This window comes from Jaculus jaculus, chromosome 12 (genome assembly GCF_020740685.1).
Source record: "Jaculus jaculus isolate mJacJac1 chromosome 12, mJacJac1.mat.Y.cur, whole genome shotgun sequence".
Classification (NCBI taxonomy): Eukaryota; Metazoa; Chordata; class Mammalia; order Rodentia; family Dipodidae; genus Jaculus; species Jaculus jaculus.
This window is the reverse complement of record NC_059113.1, coordinates 24687645-24708224: the sequence shown is the minus strand read 5'-3', so window position 1 is coordinate 24708224 and position 20580 is coordinate 24687645. Positions and strand designations below refer to the sequence as shown.

The window sequence follows — 20580 nt, the reverse complement described above, 5'->3', positions numbered from 1 at the left end:
ATGGTGTAAAAGGTGTGGAGGATGGGTGTGACTTTGTAGAAGAACAGTGTCTTCATTGTGGCGGTGCTTATAGGATTCAGTACTGGATAAAAACTGCACAAAACTGGGGCTTACTGGTCAGCCTCTCTAACAACAACAACAAAAAAAAGCCAGCTCCAGGTTCAGTGAGAGAGACTGTCTGAAGGAATTGCCGCACAAGCATGAGCACCTCGGTCCAATCCCCAGCACTCACATGAAAATCTGGGCATGGAGGCTGGGGAGATGGCTCAGTGGTTAAAGGTACTTGCTTGCAAAGCCAGAAGGCTTGGGTTCAATTCCTGAACTACCCATATGAGCCAGACATAAAAAGTAGTCCAAGTGTTTGGTGTTCATTTGCAGTGGCAAGACCTCCCTGCCCCACACACAGGTGCAAATAAATTTTAAAAAATTTAATTTGGTATAACTGCACATGTCTGTAACCACAGTCCTTAGCGGGGCAGATACTGGAGGATCACTGGGGCTTACTGGTCAGCCTCTCTAACAAAAAAAATAAAATAAAATAAAATAAAATAAAATAAAATAAAATAAAATAAAATAAAATAAAATAAATTAAAATAAAAATGCCAGCTCCAGGTTCAGTGAGAGAGACTGAAGGAATTGCAGAAGAAAAGCAATACAGAAGAACACCTAACATCCTCCTCTGGCCTCTGTGCACACACATCTACACACACACATGCATGTACCACACACCCCACACATACTGTACCACATACACGCTAAACAAAAAAAAAATATATCAAAAATATCAAAGCACTTTCCAAAAAATTGCTAAACTACGCATATATACTGGGGATGTAGTTCATTTGGTTGCATGCTTGCCCAACATGCATGAAGCTCTGGGTTTAGTCCCTAGCACCTCATAAAACTGGGCATGATGGCTCGTGCCTGTAATCCCAGCACTCAGTAGGTGGAGGCTGCATAGCAAGTTGGAGGCAGCCTGGGCTACATGAGCTCCTGTCTCAGATAAACAGCCAACAACAAAACCTAGCGCACATAAGTAGAACTTGGTGAGCTATGGACAAGGTCTGTGCCCCAGTGTTAGGTTCATGGCTTTGAATACTATATTACGGTTCTGTAAGTCATTAACCACTGGAGGAGGCAGAACAAGTACAAAGATCTGTGATGTAAGCCGGGTGTGGTGGAGCACACCTTTAATCCCAGCACTCGAGACGCAGAGGTAGGAGGATCACCATGAGTTCGAGGCCACCCTGAGACTCCATACTGAATTCCAGGTCAGCCTGAGCTAGAGTGAGACCCTACCTTGAAAAAAAAAATATATATATATATATCTGTGAGGCATTTCTTATGTCCTGTGAATATCTATAATTAATTCAAAACAAAAAACATTGTAAGAAAGCAGAGCTCATTTGTTTCAGATTCAAATCTGTTCCTTGCCATCCCACCCCAAGTTGAGTACCCATGTTCCTTGTGATCCAGGCTCTCTAAGTTAGAGTATCAGTAAGGCCAAGGTTCTAGCTTAGAGGTATGCAGGACATGTGGTCAACTTGTGTGAGCACTTGGGTCTGGTCCTTAGCATGACCAAAAAAAAAGATTATTCTAAAAATATTTTTATTTATTTGCATGCCTATGTGTTTATATGCTCCAGGGCCTTACTTAAATCCTGTAACAAGGCCTGGATGTGGTGGTACATGCCTTTAGTCCCAGCACTTGGGAAGCAGGAGCACTGTGAGTTCAGGTCAGCCTTGGGCTAGAGTAAGACCCTATCTCGGGGGTGGGGGGGGAAAAAAAGAAAATAAAATTTCAAAACCTGTAATAATGATGATGATAATAACTTTAAAGGTTGGGGTTAGCTTTCCCAAGATTCCAGTGACATGCTGTGCAGTGTCACTTGGACTACAGAAATAGTATACTCACCAGGCGTGGTGGTGCACGCCTTTAATCCCAGCACTCGGGAGGCAGAGGTAGGAGGATCGTCATGAGTTTGAGGCCACCCTGAGACTACATAGTGAATTCCAGGTCAGCCTGGGCTACAGCGAGACCCTACTTCGAAAAAAAAAAAAAAAAAGGGAAATAGTATTCTCAACAAGTAAGGCAACTAGATCAATACCTCTTGAAGCATTTTTAAAAATTTTTATTTATTTGAGAGAAAGAGGGAGAGAGAATGGGCACACCAGGACCTCCAGCCACTGCAAACAAACTCCAGATGCATGCATGTGCCACCTTGTGCATCTGGCCTTGTATGGGCACTGGGGAATCAAACCTGGGTCCTTTGGCTTTGCAGTGAAGCGCCTTAACTGCTAAGCCATCTCTCCAGCCCTTGAAGCATTTTTATAAGAAAACTAGTGCCACCTGAATGCCCATGAATAAATAACCATTCATTTTTAAGGAGGTTGAAGCTAAATCTTCAGGCATCTCTTTAATTTTCCTGAATTACACATGTGTTGTTAAGGAATGCCTTTCCACAGTTTGATTTTACAGTTACATATGACATGCTTCTCTGCAGGGTGAATTTGTAAATGAATATGTTGGTGAATTGATTGATGAAGAAGAGTGCAGACTTCGAATCAGGCGAGCCCACGAGAACAGTGTAACTAATTTTTATATGTTAACTGTTACCAAGGTAAAAGTGCTTTTCATGCTTAGTTCATGGGTTTAGGTTGAACTCAGTCTCTATTAATTTGATTTTCTCAAAGTAAATTATAATGATTTGCAGTAGCCAGTACACTGCCTGCTGTAATTCTCCCAGAATGCAATGAACTATTATTGAGCTCTTTATGTGTGTGTCTTGTGAGCAGCACCAGGAGGGGAGTGCTCACCGGAAACAAGGTGAATGAGCTCATTGACTTTCGCCCCCCATTATTGTCAAGTTCCTTGTCACTAAAGACCTAGACCTTGGCTTCTGCCATTGGGTTAGTGAATAAGCTCTGGGATTCTGATAAAACTCCAACATTTCTGATAAGAGCAAAAACTCCAAATTATTCTGGGTATTTAAACTTTTTTAATGACTTGGGAAACTAATGAGTGTTGTTACAAGAAAAAACAGTGGTAAAGCTACTAGTTTTATAACATATGTAATCAGGTATGATTATATACCTGGGATCCCAGCACTGGATCTAAGTAGGAGATCAGGAGTTCAAGGCCAACCTGGGCTACATGAGACCCTGTCTCAAAAACAAACAACAAAAAAGCATAAGCATTAGTAAAACTTACATGTATTTGCACATTACATGTATGATACAATTTAATTTTTTGCAGTAGTCCTTATAGAGGACAAGAAATTGAAGTCTACACATGATTAAGTAATTTGTTAAACATGTTGTTGTACTTTCAAGAGCAAGCCTAGTACCCATGTTCCTTGTGTTCCGGGCTATCTCTAAGAGTCAGAATATCAGTAGGGCCAAGGTCATAGCTCAGAGGCAGGGAGTCAAGGTGCTGTACATGTGTGAGGGCATGGGTTTGATCCTTAGCACAACCAAAAAAGATCACAAAAGATTGTTAAATATTCCTATTTGCACATGTGTTTATGTGTGTGTGCACATGTTCATGTATGTAACAGCTTGTGCATTTATGCATGTGTTGTATGTGTGTGTATATGTGTTTATGTATATGTGCTTGTGTTTATGTGTATGGGTGTGTATGTTTGTATGAGTGTGTATGAGTATATGTGTGTGTGAGTATGCATATAGGTGTGTGTGTGTATGGGTGTATGTTTGTGTGCATGAGTGTGTATGTATGTAGGAACACCAAAGCATGTTGCTGTTGCAAATGACCACCAGACACCTGTGCTACCTTTTACTTACATAGGCAGCTTGGGAACTGAAACCAGGCTGGCAGGTTTTGCAAGCAAGCTCTTTTTCTCACTGAGCCATCTTCTCAGTCCCTTAAAAAGTATTTTAACAGTAAGTTGTTCATGTCATTGAAAGTTTTACAGCTTTCATGAATGAGCATGAGTTAAACTATCATTTTTTATGATACTATTATCTGACTCCATGAATTCTGCCCTTACTGCAAGTGGCCCCTCGAGCAGCTTGACAGTGACCTAGACTCCAGGGCCAGCCCTCAGGGTGTCCCACAGTATCAAAGTCTGGGGCCTGAATATCAGCTTTTTACTGTTTATAGAACTGTAGTATAATAGGAAACAGAATAGGTAGCTACTGGAAAAGTATATCTCATATAAGAGCATAGTAGATCCATCTCTGTTCTCACTCCATGTTCTCATCTTCATGGCTGAAGCTTGTCTAGGCCCACCCCAGTGTGGTTTCCTGCTTAGAGCAGGAAAGAATGGCTGATGGCCAAACACCAGAGTAACTACCTCAACCTCAAAGCTCTCTAGTCATGAAATACCTAAACTTATGACCCATGAGTCCACTAAATTGCATTATTCTGTGGCCTGTTTCTAGAAGCAAACTTTAAGTCCAAGTTCTACTTAACCACTTTGACTTAAGGGTCATCAAATACAGATATTGGGAAACTGTCACGTTTTTAGAGGTGCCAGTTATCATAGATACTAGCAGATAGCAAATACTGCCTTGTGGCCCTTTATCTTGTTGAATGTTTCAAAATGACCTTGTGTTTATGTCAAAATTATCTTTTTCCTCTTTCCTGAAGGACCGTATAATTGATGCTGGCCCAAAAGGAAATTATTCTCGGTTTATGAACCACAGTTGCAACCCAAACTGTGAGACACAAAAGTGGACAGTGAACGGGGATGTCCGAGTTGGACTCTTTGCTCTTTGTGATATTCCTGCAGGTAAAATGGAACTTGCTTTCCTGGGCCCCTTCCTAGGAGGAAAGTCTCCAACCTTTGAGGAAAGGTCATTATTTTTTAAGAAGATTGTTTGCAACCAGGTGTGGTGGCACACACCTTTAATCCCAGCACTCGGGAGGCAGAGGTTGGAGGATCGCTGTGAGGCCACCCTCAGACTCCATAGTGAATTCCAGGTCATCCTGAGCTAGAGTGAGACCCTACCTCGAAAAACTAAAAACAAAAAAAAAAGAGAGAGAGAGATTGTTTGCTATATTTGGGATCAGGTGTTATGCAAGAGAGGGCTCAGCAAGACTCTGTGTTTAAATACAACAAGATGTATTTTCCAAATTGCTGCAGTCTGTATAATGCATCCAGATGTCCTAGCTCTTATGGGTTTTTTGTTTTGTTTTTGTTTTTTCTGTTTTTTTTTTTTTTTTTTTTTTTTGTAACATGTTAGAAGTAATTAACTTGTGTTAAAATCTATTGGTTTGCTTGGTTTTTGTTGTTGTTGTTGTTTTTTATTTTAAACTCTGAAAGATCATCATTCTGTTTCAGATTAGTCACAGAAAGCCTCAGGTGGCAGGTATTGCTTTCATTTTTCCTTCCCCACTCAGCAGCTTAACAACATTTAACATTTCCTTTGTTAAGTTTAGAAAAATGGGTGAGAAGATAAATTCTGTAGCTATGACAGAATAATGATCTAGAGCTCTGTGGGTCAGCCATGTTCGGCTGCAAGGACACTCCAGAGACTCTCCTTTGGATCTCTGGGTCTTTCATCTGTAGTAAATCTCCATTTTAAATGTGCATTGGTTCATAATTAAGGTATTAATCACTCTGTCAGTACACCAGGGTCATACTGTCCATTTGGAAACCACAGGAACCAATTAGCTTTAGAAAAGATGGTAAGCTAGAAGCTGTTTTCATGATCATAGATCATAGGTTCTTAGTCTTCACTACGTTGTTTCCAACTGCTTTGGTTAAAGGGGAGTGAATTCTTTTTAGGATATTTAGTAGGGCTGTGCCTATTGGCAGTTGGGGATACTTCCCTTCCCTTGTCCCCTGACTAATGTGAGATGAAGAGCACGGGGAAGGGAAAGGGTCATGTGAGAATTGTATTTCTACTTAAGTGTGAAAGTATCTGGTAGTGCCACTTTCTTATGACTTGAGCCTATATTAAGTGTTTCTCTTTTGTTTTAGGGATGGAATTAACATTTAACTACAACTTGGATTGTCTGGGCAATGGCAGGACGGAATGCCACTGTGGAGCAGATAACTGCAGTGGTTTTCTAGGAGTTCGGCCAAAGGTCAGTTGTGCAGGGGGTTCCTTGAGCCAAGAGGTGAGAAAGAATGGAGTACTGAAGAGGTTTCTTCTCAGAGGCTGTCAAGTAGCACCTGCTTTGGTTTGCAGGTCATCAGTAGAGTTCATATAGCCTAGGCTGGCTTCTGTGTAGCTGAGGATGACCTTGAATTCCTGCTTGTCCTGCCTAAGCTCCCAAATGCTGGGATTATAGGCATATACCAACTGGCCAGCTTGCCCCAAATTGAAGCCTGTTATATTTAGAAAGGTCTGGTAGGTTCTGAAATGTGCTGTTTATTTGATCTTTGTGTGTGTGCGTGCTGGGTTTATGTATGTATGTGTATGCCCATAATGTGTACATGTGCATGTGGAAGCCAGAAGTCTGCATCAGGTGTCTAACTCTTACCACTCTCCACTTTTTTGGTGAGAGAGACAGAATCTCTCACTCTACTAGAGTTTGTCTATTCAGCTAAACAAGCCTCAGGAATCCTCCTGTCACCAGATCCTGAGGGCAGGGATTACAGGTGCACATCTCCACACTTGGCATTTTCTGTGGGTGCCAGGATCTGAAGTCAGGTCCTCATGCTGCCCAGCAAGCATGTTACCTGCTGCGGCATCTCCCGGCCCTGAAGTCTATACACTATACACACTTTTAAAATGGGGAACGTTATCTGGGTGTGATGACACACACCTGTAATCTCAACACTTTGAAGGCAGAGGCAGGAGGATTCCTATGAGTTCTGGGCCTGCCTGGGTTCCAGAGTGAGACCCTCTCAAAAACCAAAAAAAAAAAAAAAAAAAAAAACAACAAAAAATCAAACTGTAACAAAACCAAGGGGGAAAAAAGTTAAAAGGTATATGTTGTACTGTATGAATTGGAAAAAATGCACATATTGTCTAAGCATTAGTGAATTAAAGTTGCTTGTATTTAGCACTGACCTCAAGATTAAAACCAAAGAAAAGCAGCAGCCTCGGCAGCACTCAGCACAGGGACCACCCTGGCCAGGCCGTGGCCTCACTGCAGCGTACTCAGGAAACCAAGCCTTACTTTTATTATAGCATTGTTACAGGACATGCCTTCCTGTGTTTTAGGGATTACACAGCAAATAAGTTTGAACTTGTGTAAATGGTTCTCCTTTCTGCTCAAAATTTCACACACGACCTAACACTGACCTGTCCTTCTTTTCCATCAGTCGGCATGTGCATCATCAGTTGAAGAGAAGGCAAAAAATGCTAAGTTAAAGCAGAAAAGACGAAAAATCAAAACAGAACCAAAGCAGATACATGAAGATTACTGTTTTCAATGCGGAGATGGTGGAGAGCTGGTCATGTGTGACAAAAAAGACTGTCCCAAAGCATACCACCTCCTTTGCCTTAACTTGACTGAGCCACCATATGGTAAATTAGACCTTCAACTTCTTTGTAACTAAGAATATAGTCTACTCTCCTTAGTGAAGCCATGAAGTAAGAAACATAAATACATTTTTTTGTTTGTTGGTTTTGGTTTTTCAAGGTAGGGTCTCACTCGACTCCAGGGTGGCCTGAAATTCAGTATGTAATCTCAGGGTGGCTTTGAACTCACATGCCTGCTGAGTGCTGGGGTTAAAGGCGTGCACTACCACTCCTGGCAGTATTTTTATTTATTTGAGAGAGTCAGGGAGAAAGAGGCAGACAGAAGGTGTATGTGTACACCAGGGCCTCCTACTACTGCAGACAAATTCCAGACACATATGCCACTTTATGATCTGGCTTTACATGGGTGCTGGAAAATCAAACTTGGACCAGCAGGCTTTGCAAGCCACTGCCTTTAAATACTGAGCCATCTTTCCAACCCCTGGAAGAATTAGATAGAACAGATGGTAACAAACAAAATTGTGCTACTGAGAAATCTGTTTCCTTATAAATTTGGGGTGTCCTTTGTGGGAGCAAGGATGAGTATATGTACGATTACCACAGGTGATTAGTAGCTGTGGCTTTGGTTTGGGGTCTACAAATCATGTGCATATGAAATAACACTCCTGGATATACGTTTAGCTGAAGTTTGGAGTTGGATTTAGTCTAGTGTCCAGTCAGAGAGGGTGGGATCTTGGGGTTCTGAGTGATGGAGACCTGTGTTAACAGATGCTTCCCCCCCCCAACTGCACCAGGGAAGTGGGAGTGCCCGTGGCACCAGTGCGGCGAGTGCAGCGGCGCAGCGGTCGCCTTCTGTGAGTTCTGCCCACAGTCATACTGCGAAGATCACGAGAAGGGGGCGCTGGTGCCCTCCGCACTAGAAGGTCGTCTCTGCTGCTCTGAACACAATCCCTTATCTCCCGTGTCGCCAGAACACTGGAACAAGATCAGGTGTAAATGGGAATCACAGGATCAAGAAGAAGTGAAAGAGTAAATGGTGGTAATTCCTCGCCTTCCTTTCCTACTTAGACGAAATGGAAAGAAAGGAGCAGATACGTAATGCACTAGAAAGAAGAGATGCTGATGCAAACACACGGCCTTGCCATTGGAACTACCTTAGCAAAGCAGGCAAGAGCAGTCGGTGCTGTCTGGTTCTTCTGTTGGGTTTTGCTGGCTTGGCTCCTATGGGTTCAAGTTCCCTGGCCTTTTCTTCTGTTGTGCTTCCATGTCTTTGCAGCTAGGGAAAGAGATGTCTTCACTTTCAAAAGGAAAAGTCTTATTGATAAGATCAGTTTAAAGTCTAAGATGTATTCCTTGGTTGTATAAAGCAAAAGTAGCCATCATTCCTTTATTTATTATTTTTAGGGGGAATTTTGAGAAATGTAGTTCAAATTGTCTAACAAGGTGTGTGTGTGTGTGTGTGTGTGTGTGTGTGTGTGTGTGGTGTATGCAGGTGTGCATGTGCATTCATTTGGAATAGGAGGAAGCTCTCTAGAAAGGGTGTGACCACCTTAATATACCTCTTTAGTGAGCAGTAAGTAGGCTAATGTCTTTCCTTTCCACATGTCTTACATAATCACAGAAAAGGCTCTCTGCAAGTATTAAATCTGGCCCCTTGGAAACAGATGCCTTAGTGGCTTTTTACCTCTTTGCTCTTTCTTAAGCCAGGTGGGCTTTGTGATATGGTGACTTTATTAAAAGGTACATGATGGATGCATTCATTGGTGTTGAACTGTTGTCCATGGGCAGACAGGTATTTCCTGGCCTCTTGCACTTATGCATTCATTGGTGTTGAACTTTTGTCCATGGGCAGACAGGTATTTCCTGGCCTCTTGCACTTATGCATTCATTGGTGTTGAACTGTTGTCCATGGGCAGACAGGTATTTCCTGGCCCTGTGCACTCATTATGCACACGAGTGCACAGGCAGACTCACTGACACTGGCAAAGGTAGCAAGAGACGCAGCGCAGACCAAAAGTAGATCCTAGCAGCACCACTTCTGACCGGTCTGGCTTACAAGTGAGGGCATTTTATTTTCTGTCTCTCCTAACCAAACATTTCCTTTCCTGCTGACGATTCAGTTGTGTTTCCTGGTTGAGCTGCACAAGTGGATCTGTATTTGAATGCATCTTTTCTGGTTGAGTTTCTGAAGTAGTGGGTAAAAGCAGTAGGGGTGTCTCCCCACACAATGTGTAAACATTTTCTATTTAGTATTATCTAATACTTAAAAGTGCCCCCATTGAGTAAGGGGGAGAACTCTACTTCTAAAAGCCACACAAATGCACTTCACCTTAGGAAGCACTTGGAGAAAGCCCAAAGAAAGTCAGTGTTAGCAGAAGTGGTTGAGTGTGACACAGATCCAGAAATTTAAGATGTCTGTCCACACAACTCACTTGCACTTAGCGCTTAGGAATATGTATACGCCAGTATTTCTTGTGTGAAATCACTAGTAATTTCTGGCTATGTAATACTATACTAAATAGAAAGTGAAGGGTTAGCCTGAGTTAACTTTCTCTGTGAATTTTGACTACTTACAGGCACCAGTTACCTGGTAGCATTTATTTTCCCTCATGAAGCACCTAGAAACTTCATGGGGCAAGATGCTCTACAGCATTCCTTCAGTTGTCTTGTATGTGTTTGTTCAGTTTTTAAAGTCAATTTAGAGTTCTTCTCTAGACAGAAGAACAATTTTGTGCCTCTTTTTTTGTATATAAATGTGCAATTATACTGGCTCTTCTCTTATAAAAACACACACACACTACATTTCCTCTACTGAAGCTCCTAAACTGCCATTTCCCTGGTTGCAGCTATTAAGCCTGAGTTGACTTACTGGGCATCCAGCCATTATGATGACTAGATATGATCCCAAAACAGTGAGCAAACCAGAAATGTTATATATTATCAAGCTAATTGCTACAAGTAGTCTGAAATACTGCTCATGGAAACACTAAACTTTGTTCTTGGGCAATTCTAAAGTTTGATGTCCTTTTAAAAACAAATCTAAGACTATCTAGGTTTTATCATACTAAAATCTTATTTTATATAGAAATATGATAAACATGGTTTTTTAAGCTTACTACATAAGGATTTCCTTTAATGTTATAAATACAACTCTTGTTGAAATAATATCCAACATGAAATTGTATCTCCTTGTTTTGTTTTTGACTTTAGTGCTATTTAATATTTGATGATTTTTATATAACAAGCCAGGCTCATTGTATATGTTACAGATACCTTATGTTGAAGTACTTTTACGTAACTTCTTCATTGTGGCATATTTTTTATATCTATAAAAGAGCTCTGCAGAAACTTTTTCAGTCTTTTTTAAATATGTATAACTAATAGGATTGTTCTACCATTTCAGAAATCAAGGTAGAAAAGAAAAAGTTGGACATAGCTCTAAAGTTTGCAGTAACCTACAAGTGGATTTAATCATGTCAGTGCCAAGGCCCTCTTCACATTTCTTCATGCTCTTAATGTGTCACTTTCTTAGATGTTTGTTTGTTTTGAGGTAGAGTCGGTCTCACTCTAGCCCAGGCTAGCCTCGAACTCACAGTGATCCTCCTACCTCTGCCTTCTGAGTGCTGGGATTAGACATGCCCCACTACACCTGGCTTACTTAGATGTTTTAAAGTTGCAGATTATGAAAACAAAGTTGTGCTCTGTGTGTGTGTAAGTGTACATACTGTCTTGCTTGTGCCACACAAATGAGATGTTCCAAAAGACACTGCTTACTGATAGTTCAAGTTATATTTGTCAACCTTTATCTGTGTGTGGTATACACAATATACATAATTTTTTTTATTACTGTTCAGAAATGAAAAATAACTTAAAGCAGCATGAAGTAGTGTTTTCTAAGCCTCGTGTTGATTCTTCTTAGAGACTTGCGATCATTGGCACTGAAGTCTTAGGACCTGGATCAATAAGAGTAAGACAAGGTCATGGGAAACCATTGCAGGCACTAAAGTGGAGGAAGGTCCACACCCGAGCAGGTCAGGGTCTGGCTGAGCACGGCAGCAGGGTTGCCCTTCATTGCCAGCCTGCCGAAGCAACCGGAGGTCGGACTTGACGTCTTTAATGTTAGCTAAGCCGGGGTTAGAGACCAGAGTGAGCTGAGTTTCATTTTTGTTTTGTAAGCAAGCTCTGCTCTATTTTAATTCTCAAAAGTTATCTGTCCTGAAATATATAATAGACTGATTTAGAATCATGGAAACTAGGATATTTCTGTGTGTTTAAATGAACAAATCTGAAAACTAAAGAGAAAATTTATAGAGGGGCACTGCTGCCAATGGCTTTCTTCTCCTATCACAATATTTGGAAACATGTCTATAAAGAACATAAAACTGAGGCACTGAAGAACTTACGATCATGTCAAGTCCTTGTATGGGCCAGGCTGTTGGGCAGCTTTGTTGAAGTAGTTTCGTTCTTGATACGTTCCAGTCAGGGTCAAGTCCAGACCTGCATTTCCAAATCATCTGTGCCATCCATTCAGAATGTAATCTCTGGACTTCCCAGAACCTGTTGTTTGCCTTTCACTTGATGTTAAATACAACACTCCACTTAAACAGTCACTGTAAAGTAAACATACTGCCAAGCCACATGCTATGGCCTAATGGGATAAACAGTCAAATTGCCTTGGAGTCAGTCCTTACAGCTTAGAAAGCTTGTGGTTTTACTTGTGGGATTACAAGGGTATTGAAAAGTTGCTTTATTGCTGGGCAGTGCAAACTAGACTTGGACCGTCACCCCCACACTTATCTAAGTTACTTACAGATAGGAAGTGATCAAGGCCACCTAGACTTGGTTTCTGGTTATTTGTAAACAAATAAAAAGTAGACCTTGGTTTCATTTTCAGGTAGACTAGGAAATAGATTTAATATCTTTGCAATGAATGAACAAATACTGGAAGGTTGGAAACTTGTATATACTGAAAGCTAAGCTTTTACCTTGGGTAGGGATTAGAGGTCTTGGGAGAAAGGGAATTATAATACAGTAAGGGAGGGGAATAATAAATGTTTACCACAGGTACAATGTAGCCACCCTAACATTGAGACCTCTGCCTCATTGAATTCAGGTTTTTTAAGTACTTGAAACTCTTTAGTTCTCATTTTACAGATTCTTTTTATGAAGTAGAAAGCATTGCTTTGTATACTGTTGAGTGTGTTCGCAGTAGCTATCTCAGATTGATCGTGTACCTTGGAGAAGAAGACCTGCATGAGAGACTAGCAGCATTTCTAGAGACATTTCCTAGGTATTTTGTCATTTGGTCAGCCATATCCCCAAGCACCTCTTCTTTCCTTTTATATATACCTATGTAGGGGAGAAAACTGCACTTCTGTTACACTCCTAAAATACTATATGTATTTAAAAAATATCTGTTTTCTTGGCTTTTATTAGTGCATTGTGACAAATGCAGCACTGTGTGAAGGGGGTGGGGGAGCGGCCTGTCCTGCTATAGGCTTTAAAAGTCATTAGCACATAAGGAAAAAGGGAGAAGAGAAGTGTTTCCAATCATTATTTGGCCCTTAGTTTTCTTGCGACGCTGCTATATCTGCTAATGGATGAGAAAGTACTCGGTGTCCACTGTCCCCTTCCCTACCTGCTGGTTGACTGATGTGTGCAAATGGCACTAATGTACCTGTAGATCACCTGCATAAGGTATTTATAAGGTACTGTCAGTTTAGAAAAGTGGACTGGATAAACTTTACTTTTTGTTATCATTCATATTATTTTATCTCATTTGCTTTTGTTAGGTACCCTGTGTTAAAAATTGTGTTGCTACTAATCACCAAGATGCTAATTGACTACAACTAGCTAAAATGATCACCTTTTTATAAATAAAGACTTGTGAATATTTGGAACTGATACGAGAAATTCATTTGTACCCATGTGAGTGGTATTGCACAATAAAGTTACCTACAGTTTCCATTTTCGTGTTCTTTGGATAATGATCTTTATAGATACTGGTTATTTCTGTACTTTATCTGTAATTACATTTAACATAATATCATTGCTGTGAAACGTTATTTTGCCTAAATCACTTGAGATTTGAGTCCTTAGTAACAAAGCATCACTATTCACTAGTCTGTCTCCTAATTTCCTGTGACTTGGCCAGAAGCTCCTGACGCTACAGGATGTGTTCCTTTTCCCTGGGGTGTTCCACTAGGGCATTACAGTGTAATGACTTGTTGCCACATAGACTTCAAGATGATATATAATATTTTGAGGATTTTGTGGATTGACTGTTCTATTGCAAAGTGTGAACGTACAGAGGTTGATTAACCTGTATATAGCTTATTGTTGACTAGTTGTAGAATATGCAGGATTGCCTGTAATATTAACTTCTTACTGATGCGTGCTGGTAGGAATATATAATTTTGTACATTATATTTACTGAAATGTTGCCTTTTTTATTTTACAAATATTTTGGAATTCACATGTTTTCTGCTTCTGTAAGAGTTAATTTGGAAAGTTTTTTTAATAACATTACACTGGTTTCAGGTTTTGTTTGAGATTGACTTCAATAAATTGTCCTGTATGTTCAGAGTTAAGTATGTGGGCTTGTTATTTACTGTAATTTCTTGCTACACCTCACTGGGAAAGGGGACATGCACATACACCCAACCTCCAGCCAGTTTTCTTTCTTCATAATGCTGCTTAGAAATATTTTCTTTTGGACTGAAGAAATGGCTTAGCGATTAAGGCCTTTGCCTGCATAGCCAAAGAACCTCGGTTCGATTCCCCAGGAACCACGTAAGCCAGATGCACAAGGGGCACATGCATTGGAGTTCGTTTGCAGTGGCTGGAGGCCCTGGTGCGCCCGTTCTCTCTCTGAAAGTTTTTTTTTTTTTTAATTTTTTTCTTTAAACATTTTCTGTTTCGCTTTTGTCAGGGAACTGCTCTTGGAGAATGGTGTGCCTTGCTTTTGGTGTGGTATGGGATCTAAGTGCACCACCTGGTTGGTAAAGGGCACTTTCATCCCGTTGATTTGCGACCCAAACATGACTTGTGCATGACTGAGGAGCCCGCTCCTGCTGCACTGACCACCCAGAGGACCGCACTTCCGTGTTCACTGCTTGACTAGCTGCCGCCCTGAACTCCGTGCTCCCGGGAGGCTTGCCCCGCTAAGCCCGCTGGAGGCCATGTCGGGCGCCGCTCCTCGCGCCCGCCAGGCGGCGCTGAGCCGGAGCACGCAGCCCTCCTCCGGGCGCCACGTCAGCCTGGGCTCCGGCGAGATGGAGGCGGCGGCGGCCTTGGGAGCCGAGCTGGGTGTGCGGATCGCGCTCTTCGCCGTTTTCCTGTAAGAATTTGAGCCCCTCCCCGAGCATCCTTCCCCGAGGCCACAGCCGCCCACCGGGCACGTGCCGCGGCTGACCCGGGGTGTCTTTTCCCTCAGCGTGACCGAGCGGCTCGCCCCCTTCCAGCGGCGCATCCAGCCCGAGGAAATGTGGCTCTACCGGAACCCGTACGTGGAGGCCGAGTTCCTCCCCGCCGGGCCCATGTTTGTGCGTCCGGAGCTGCCTTCCCGTCGGGGGGCGGAGCCCTGCCACGGCCGGGCCGGGGCTGGGGGGCGCGCGCCCTTCCCGAGCTGGGGCGCTCCGCTCGGCGGGCGGGCGCGGGCTCCCTGAGCTGGGGTTCCCCGTGGGCGCGAGGGCCGGTCACCCGCGGAACTGGTGTGCGGTCTTGCTGTCTGACCTCCGATCTGTTCCGCCCAGGTCATTGCCTTTCTGTCTCCACTGTCCCTGATCTTCCTAGCCAAGTTTCTAAAGAAGGCGGACACCACCGACAGCAAGCAAGCCTGCCTGGGTAAGAGCGAGCCCCTCCTGCTGCTTTGCCATCTCGGTGCTGGGATGACGGGGAAGTAGCCTTGGCGTTCAGCCGCCGCACCCCTGTGTGGACAATTCTGAACCGTGCACTCCAAATAATTATGTCTCCCTTGAACCCACTTGGTAGACGATGGTACAGAGAAATGTTTAAGAACTCGGTTAATATACGCTACCTAAATGCCTCGGCTTAATTGCCTCAGAAATGTGTTGGGCCAGATACACAAGTTCTCCCTGGACTCAGCTTTGGATTCACTCGGAGCAAGAAGGGTTCCCTTGGCCGGGCATGGTGGCACACGCCTTTAATCCCAGCATTCAAGAGGCAGAGGTAGGAAAATCACCATAAGTTCAAGTCCACCCTGAGAATACAGTGTAAATTCCAGGCCAGCCTAGACTAGAGTGAGACTCTTGTCTCGCAAAACCAAAAAAAAGAAGGGTCCCCTTGATGAGGCAGTGGTCATGCCCTTCCTGTTTCTTTGCTTTCCAGCTGCCAGTCTTGCCCTAGCTCTGAACGGTGTTTTTACCAACACAATAAAACTCATCGTGGGGCGGTAAGTGAGAAGAGTTGGTAACTGAGGTCCTGCCCCAGCCCCAGCCCTTACCCAGGAAAGACAAGCAGCAGCACTCTAGAATATGCCGTCCTTTTCTTTTTCTCATCCACAACTTCCTCTCTGCCCCTCTGCTTGAGTCCTAAAGGTGACAGCTGGTCACTTTTCTGCCCTAAAAGCATTTGCCACTAACAACTACAGCAGAGCCTGTGGCCTCTAGAATGCCTAGTTGTGTCCTTTGCTATTTAAGATATAATCAAAGGCTAGACTTCCCTCCTTTCCCTAATTTTAATTTTTGTTTATTTGCACATGTGGGGAGAGGACACCAGGGCCTTGCTACTGCAAACAAATTTCGTTTGCTTAAACCACTTTTTGTAGCTGGCATATGTGGGTGACTTGGAAATTGAATCCAGCAGGCTTTATATGCAAGAGTCTTTAACCATTGAACCATCTCCACCTCCCATTTCCTAATTTAAATACTGCCAACAAGAATAAGGCTTTTTCTCAGAGTGACTACCCTAACTCAGTTACATTATTTTGGTTGTGAAATTTTATGTCCAACAGTTAATAGGATCATTGACATCTGATAGAACTGAAAAATATTTTCTGGAGGAATACTTCATCTATGTTCAAACCATGCTTATTTCTTCTAGGCCACGCCCAGACTTCCTGTACCGCTGCTTCCCTGATGGGCTAGCCCATTCTGATTTGCTGTGCACTGGAAATAAGGATGTGGTGAATGAGGGTCGTAAGAGCTTCCCAAGTGGACATTCTTCCTGTACTTTCATGTGAACTACTTCCATGCTTATTTTGTTAAATTTTTTTTAATTTTTAAAATATTTTTATTTATTAGAGCAAGACAGAATGGGCACACCAAGTCCTCTAACCACTGCAAACGAACTCCAGATTCATGCACCACCATATGCATCTGGCTTATGTGGGTTCTGAGGAGTCAAACATGGGTCTTTAGGCTTTGCAAGCAAGATTCTTAACCACTAAGCCATCTCTCCAGCCAAAAATATTTTTATTTATTTGCAAACTGAGAAATAAAAAGAGAATGGGTGCACCAGGGTCTCTAGCCACTGTAAACGAATTCCAGAAGCATGTGCCACTTTGTGCAGATGGCTTTACATGGGCACTGGGGAATTGGACCTGCCTCATTAGCCTTTGCAGACAAGTGCCTTAGCCATAGAGCCATCTCTCCCGTCCCCATGCTTATTTTTTAATTAATACATTTAATCTGGGAAGCTTATAGGAACATCTAATGACAGCTGTTCCAGTCTAGAAATTGAAATCTCCATTTCACAAGCTGAAGTCTTGAATATCAATAATTAGAAGACAGGAAAGTTTATCTCCATAAGATGTTACCCATTTATTTTATCTGCCTAAATCCTGCAATCTTGTACTAATTATAAAAAAAAAAAATACCTTTACTGAGTCAGGCATGGTGGCACATACATAAAACCTTTCCTGAGCCAGGCAGAGGTAGGAGGATCACAGTGAGTTTGAGGTCAGCCTGGAACTAAGGTTCCAGGTCATCGAAAAATTAAAAATCTTTTGCTGAAGAGTTATTATGCATGTACTCTGGAGCACTTTGGATTCTTTCTTTCTTTATTATTTTATTATTTTGTTTGTTTGTTTGTTTTGGTTTTCGAGGTAGGGTCTCATTCTAGCCTAGGCTAACCTGTAATTCACTATGTAGTCTCAGGGTGGCCTTGAACTCATGGCAATCCTCCTACCTCTGCCTCCCAAGTGCTGGTATTAAAGGTGTGCACCACCACACCCAGCCACTATGGATTCTTTACAGCTCACAATAGCCCAATGATATACATATGTTTTGTCTGTTTGTTTTCGAGGTAGGGTCTCACTGTAGCTCAGGATGACATGGAATTCACTATGTAGTCTCAAGGTGGCCTGGAACTCACAGCGATCCTCCTACCTCTGCCTCCTGAGTGCTGGTGTTAAAGGCATGTGCTGCCACACCTGGCTGGTACTATTATATTTTTGTAGATGTTGAAACTATAGCATAGTAACCTGCCCAAAGCCATGTAACTTGTATCCCCAAAACTATCCTCACTTAAGACGCTAACTTTGAAACACAAAATAAAGTAAAATCTTTTATTTCTATTTTCTTTCCCCTTTACTCAAATGAGGATGACCCTGCTCCTGTTCTTGTCTCCTCCCTGTCCTAGTTGCATTTGCTGGCCTGGCCTTTGCTTCCTTCTATCTGGCTGGAAAGTTACACTGCTTTACACCACAAGGCCGTGGAAAATCCTGGAGGCTCTGTGCCTTTCTGTTGCCTCTACTATTTGCAGCTGTAATTGCACTATCCCGCACCTGTGACTACAAACATCACTGGCAAGGTAAGCCAGGTCCTTATGCCATCAAAGGTTCACATTTCACTCTTATTTTATGTCATGGAAACACTACTCATTAAGTATCTCTTGAATGAATAAGCAAATGAATGTGTGTGGGTGGCCTGAGTTATGTACTATATATGCATTTATAACCATATAAAAGACAAAACTCAACCCTTTAAAGGTATTATTACCAGCCAGGCGGGACGACACATGCCTTTAATCCCAGCACAGAGGCAGGAGGAAGAGTTGGAGGCCACCTTGAGACTACATAGTGAATTCCTGGTCAGCCTGAGCTAGAGTGAGACCCTACCTTGGAAAACCAAAAATAAACAGTATTATCAAAGACTAGTTTTTCCATCTTTTGAAATATGTTCAAATGAAGTTGCATGTTTAAGAACTCTTTAACCCAGGTATGGTGGTGCATGCCAGTAATTCCAGTACTGGAAGCTGAAGCAGGAGACCATGGGGTGAAGTCCTGGGCTACACGGCATGACACTACCACGAAGAAAAAAGCAATCATTGTCATAAGATTTTTGTTCAGAAATGCGATTTTAAGAAAATGGAAAATTGTAATCCAAGAAAATCTAAATTGAATGCCAGAGTAAAACATCCAAATTATAGCATTTTCTCCTCAAAGAAAATACTTAGCTTCAAAAACAGGATGACAGTATTACTGAGGGGTCTATAGAAGCTCTATTTTTTTGGGGGGGGGGACAAGGTTTCGAGGTAGGGTCTCACTGTAGCCCAGGCTAACCTGGAATTCACTATGTAGTCTCAGGGTGGCCTTGAACTCACGGTGATCCTCCTACCTCTGCTTCCAGAATGCTGGGATTAAAGGTGTATGCCACCATGCCCAGCTTAGAAGCACTATTTTAAAGAAAAGAGGCTGGAAGCTGGCTCAGCAGTTAAAGGTATTGCTTGCAAAGCCTGACATCCAGGGTTCAATTCCACAGGACCCACGTAAATCCATATGCACAAAGTGGCACATGCATCTGGAGTTTTATTTGCAGTAGCAGAAGACCCTGATGTACCCATTCCCTCTCCCCTCATCCCATTCTCTCTTTTTGTTTGCAAATACATTAAAAAAATTTTTAAGAATAAGGACAAGTAACTCCAAAGATTATTCCTTCCCCTAGGAATTTATTATTAATATTAGAGACAGCCCTCCTCCCCACCCAATCCAGGCTGGTCTTAAACTCTATCCTTTTGCCTCAGCCTCTGCAGTGTTGGGAGCATAAGCACCACCATTCCGGAACAGCCAGGACTCTTGAAACAGTAAAAACAAGTCAATGAATAGCACTGCACAAACCCTTCTTCTGATTAAAAAATTCTGGCCGGGTGTGGTGGCACACACCTTCAATCTCAGTATTATGGAGATGGAGGTAGGAGGATTGCTGTGAATTTGAGGCCACCCTGAGACTACAAGTTCTGGATCAGACGGAGCTGGAATAAGACCCTACCTTGACAAGTAATAATAATAATTTTAACTTAGTCCATGTTGAGTAAGATTTATTACACTGATCTAACCAAAGGTGTCTTTCAATATGGTGTTTGGAAGACAGTATATCTAATAATCCTGTAGAATTAAGAAAGTCTAAAGTAGTTGTAAATCTGGATTGAGGGGTTCTTTTAGCCCCTAAAATGGTGAAGTAACCTGGAGGGCCTAGCCCTCTGTAACTGCAGATTCCTCTCTCTTCAGATGTGCTAGTTGGATCCATGATCGGGATGACATTAGCCTATGTCTGCTACAGGCAGTACTATCCTCCTCTGACCGACACAGAATGCCATAAACCACTTCAGGACAAACATAAACTGCCTACGACACAGAAGAAACCTGGGGATTCTTACCACTTGACTATTTAGTGAAATCTACCTCCTTAGTGAACCAACCTCTTAACTGGACACCATGCACAAGTCAAGAATTTCTGACCTTTCACCCTTTCCAAGTAACAGTGAAGACATAACCAAGTGTATTTCTGCCTCCACAGGACTATGCACTTTTGTCCCACTCCACATGGACTTGTCATGAGGACTCAAGGAAGGTCCTTCTTCCACTTCTATGGCACCTATTCTGTAAAAAGATCTCCAATAGTTGTATTAATAGGTCTATAAAACTGGTATTCCAAAATCTATTACTTTTACACTTAATTAAATGGCACCCTAGGAGAAATCTTTTCAAAAAGTCTTTACATGGTCTTATTCTATCCTAGAGGTCAATTATACCAAAGTTAACTTGTTTCTTATAAATCAAAATCTTAAAATATAGGCCAGTACCAACTGAAATATTTTGATTCTGATACTTTCTGTGGTGATATTTCCATTGAGCCATAAATAAGATAATGTCCAATTTTGGCTCATTTTCTACTGTTTCAAGTATCTTACTCAAGTCCATCTAGTACTGCTGTCCATCTTG

The 20580-nt window shown here is 42.2% G+C and overlaps 2 protein-coding genes across 6 annotated transcripts in view; both read left to right on the top strand.

Moving 5' to 3' along the window:
* Nsd3 (nuclear receptor binding SET domain protein 3) overlaps window positions 1–13987 on the top strand; it is a 144131-nt gene extending 130144 nt beyond the window's left edge. For 2 of the 3 annotated variants that reach the window (XM_004671513.2, XM_045131502.1), the window contains 5 exons: window positions 2504–2620; window positions 4609–4750; window positions 5945–6051; window positions 7238–7442; window positions 8192–13987. In XM_004671513.2, the coding sequence (XP_004671570.2) occupies window positions 2504–2620; window positions 4609–4750; window positions 5945–6051; window positions 7238–7442; window positions 8192–8430 (810 nt within the window). In that variant the 3' untranslated portion in view covers window positions 8431–13987. The remainder of the gene's footprint in view (window positions 1–2503; window positions 2621–4608; window positions 4751–5944; window positions 6052–7237; window positions 7443–8191) is intronic. The other variant, XM_045131500.1, reaches the window with a different exon arrangement.
* A 669-nt stretch (window positions 13988–14656) lies between these two features.
* Plpp5 (phospholipid phosphatase 5) lies at window positions 14657–20349 on the top strand. Of its 3 annotated transcripts, none has more exons than XM_045131869.1 (7): window positions 14657–14736; window positions 14833–14941; window positions 15152–15242; window positions 15747–15810; window positions 16461–16555; window positions 18000–18170; window positions 19867–20349. In XM_045131869.1, exons 1-7 carry the CDS (start codon window positions 14672–14674, stop codon window positions 20028–20030), a joined length of 759 nt encoding a protein of 252 aa, XP_044987804.1. In that variant the 5' UTR covers window positions 14657–14671; the 3' UTR covers window positions 20031–20349. The 3 variants fall into 3 exon arrangements, with proteins under 3 accessions (XP_044987804.1, XP_004671568.2, XP_044987805.1); XM_004671511.2 differs by having other exon boundaries at window positions 16461–16585; XM_045131870.1 differs by lacking the exon at window positions 19867–20349 and adding an exon at window positions 19383–19602 and having other exon boundaries at window positions 16461–16585.
* Window positions 20350–20580: the final 231 nt, after the last annotated feature.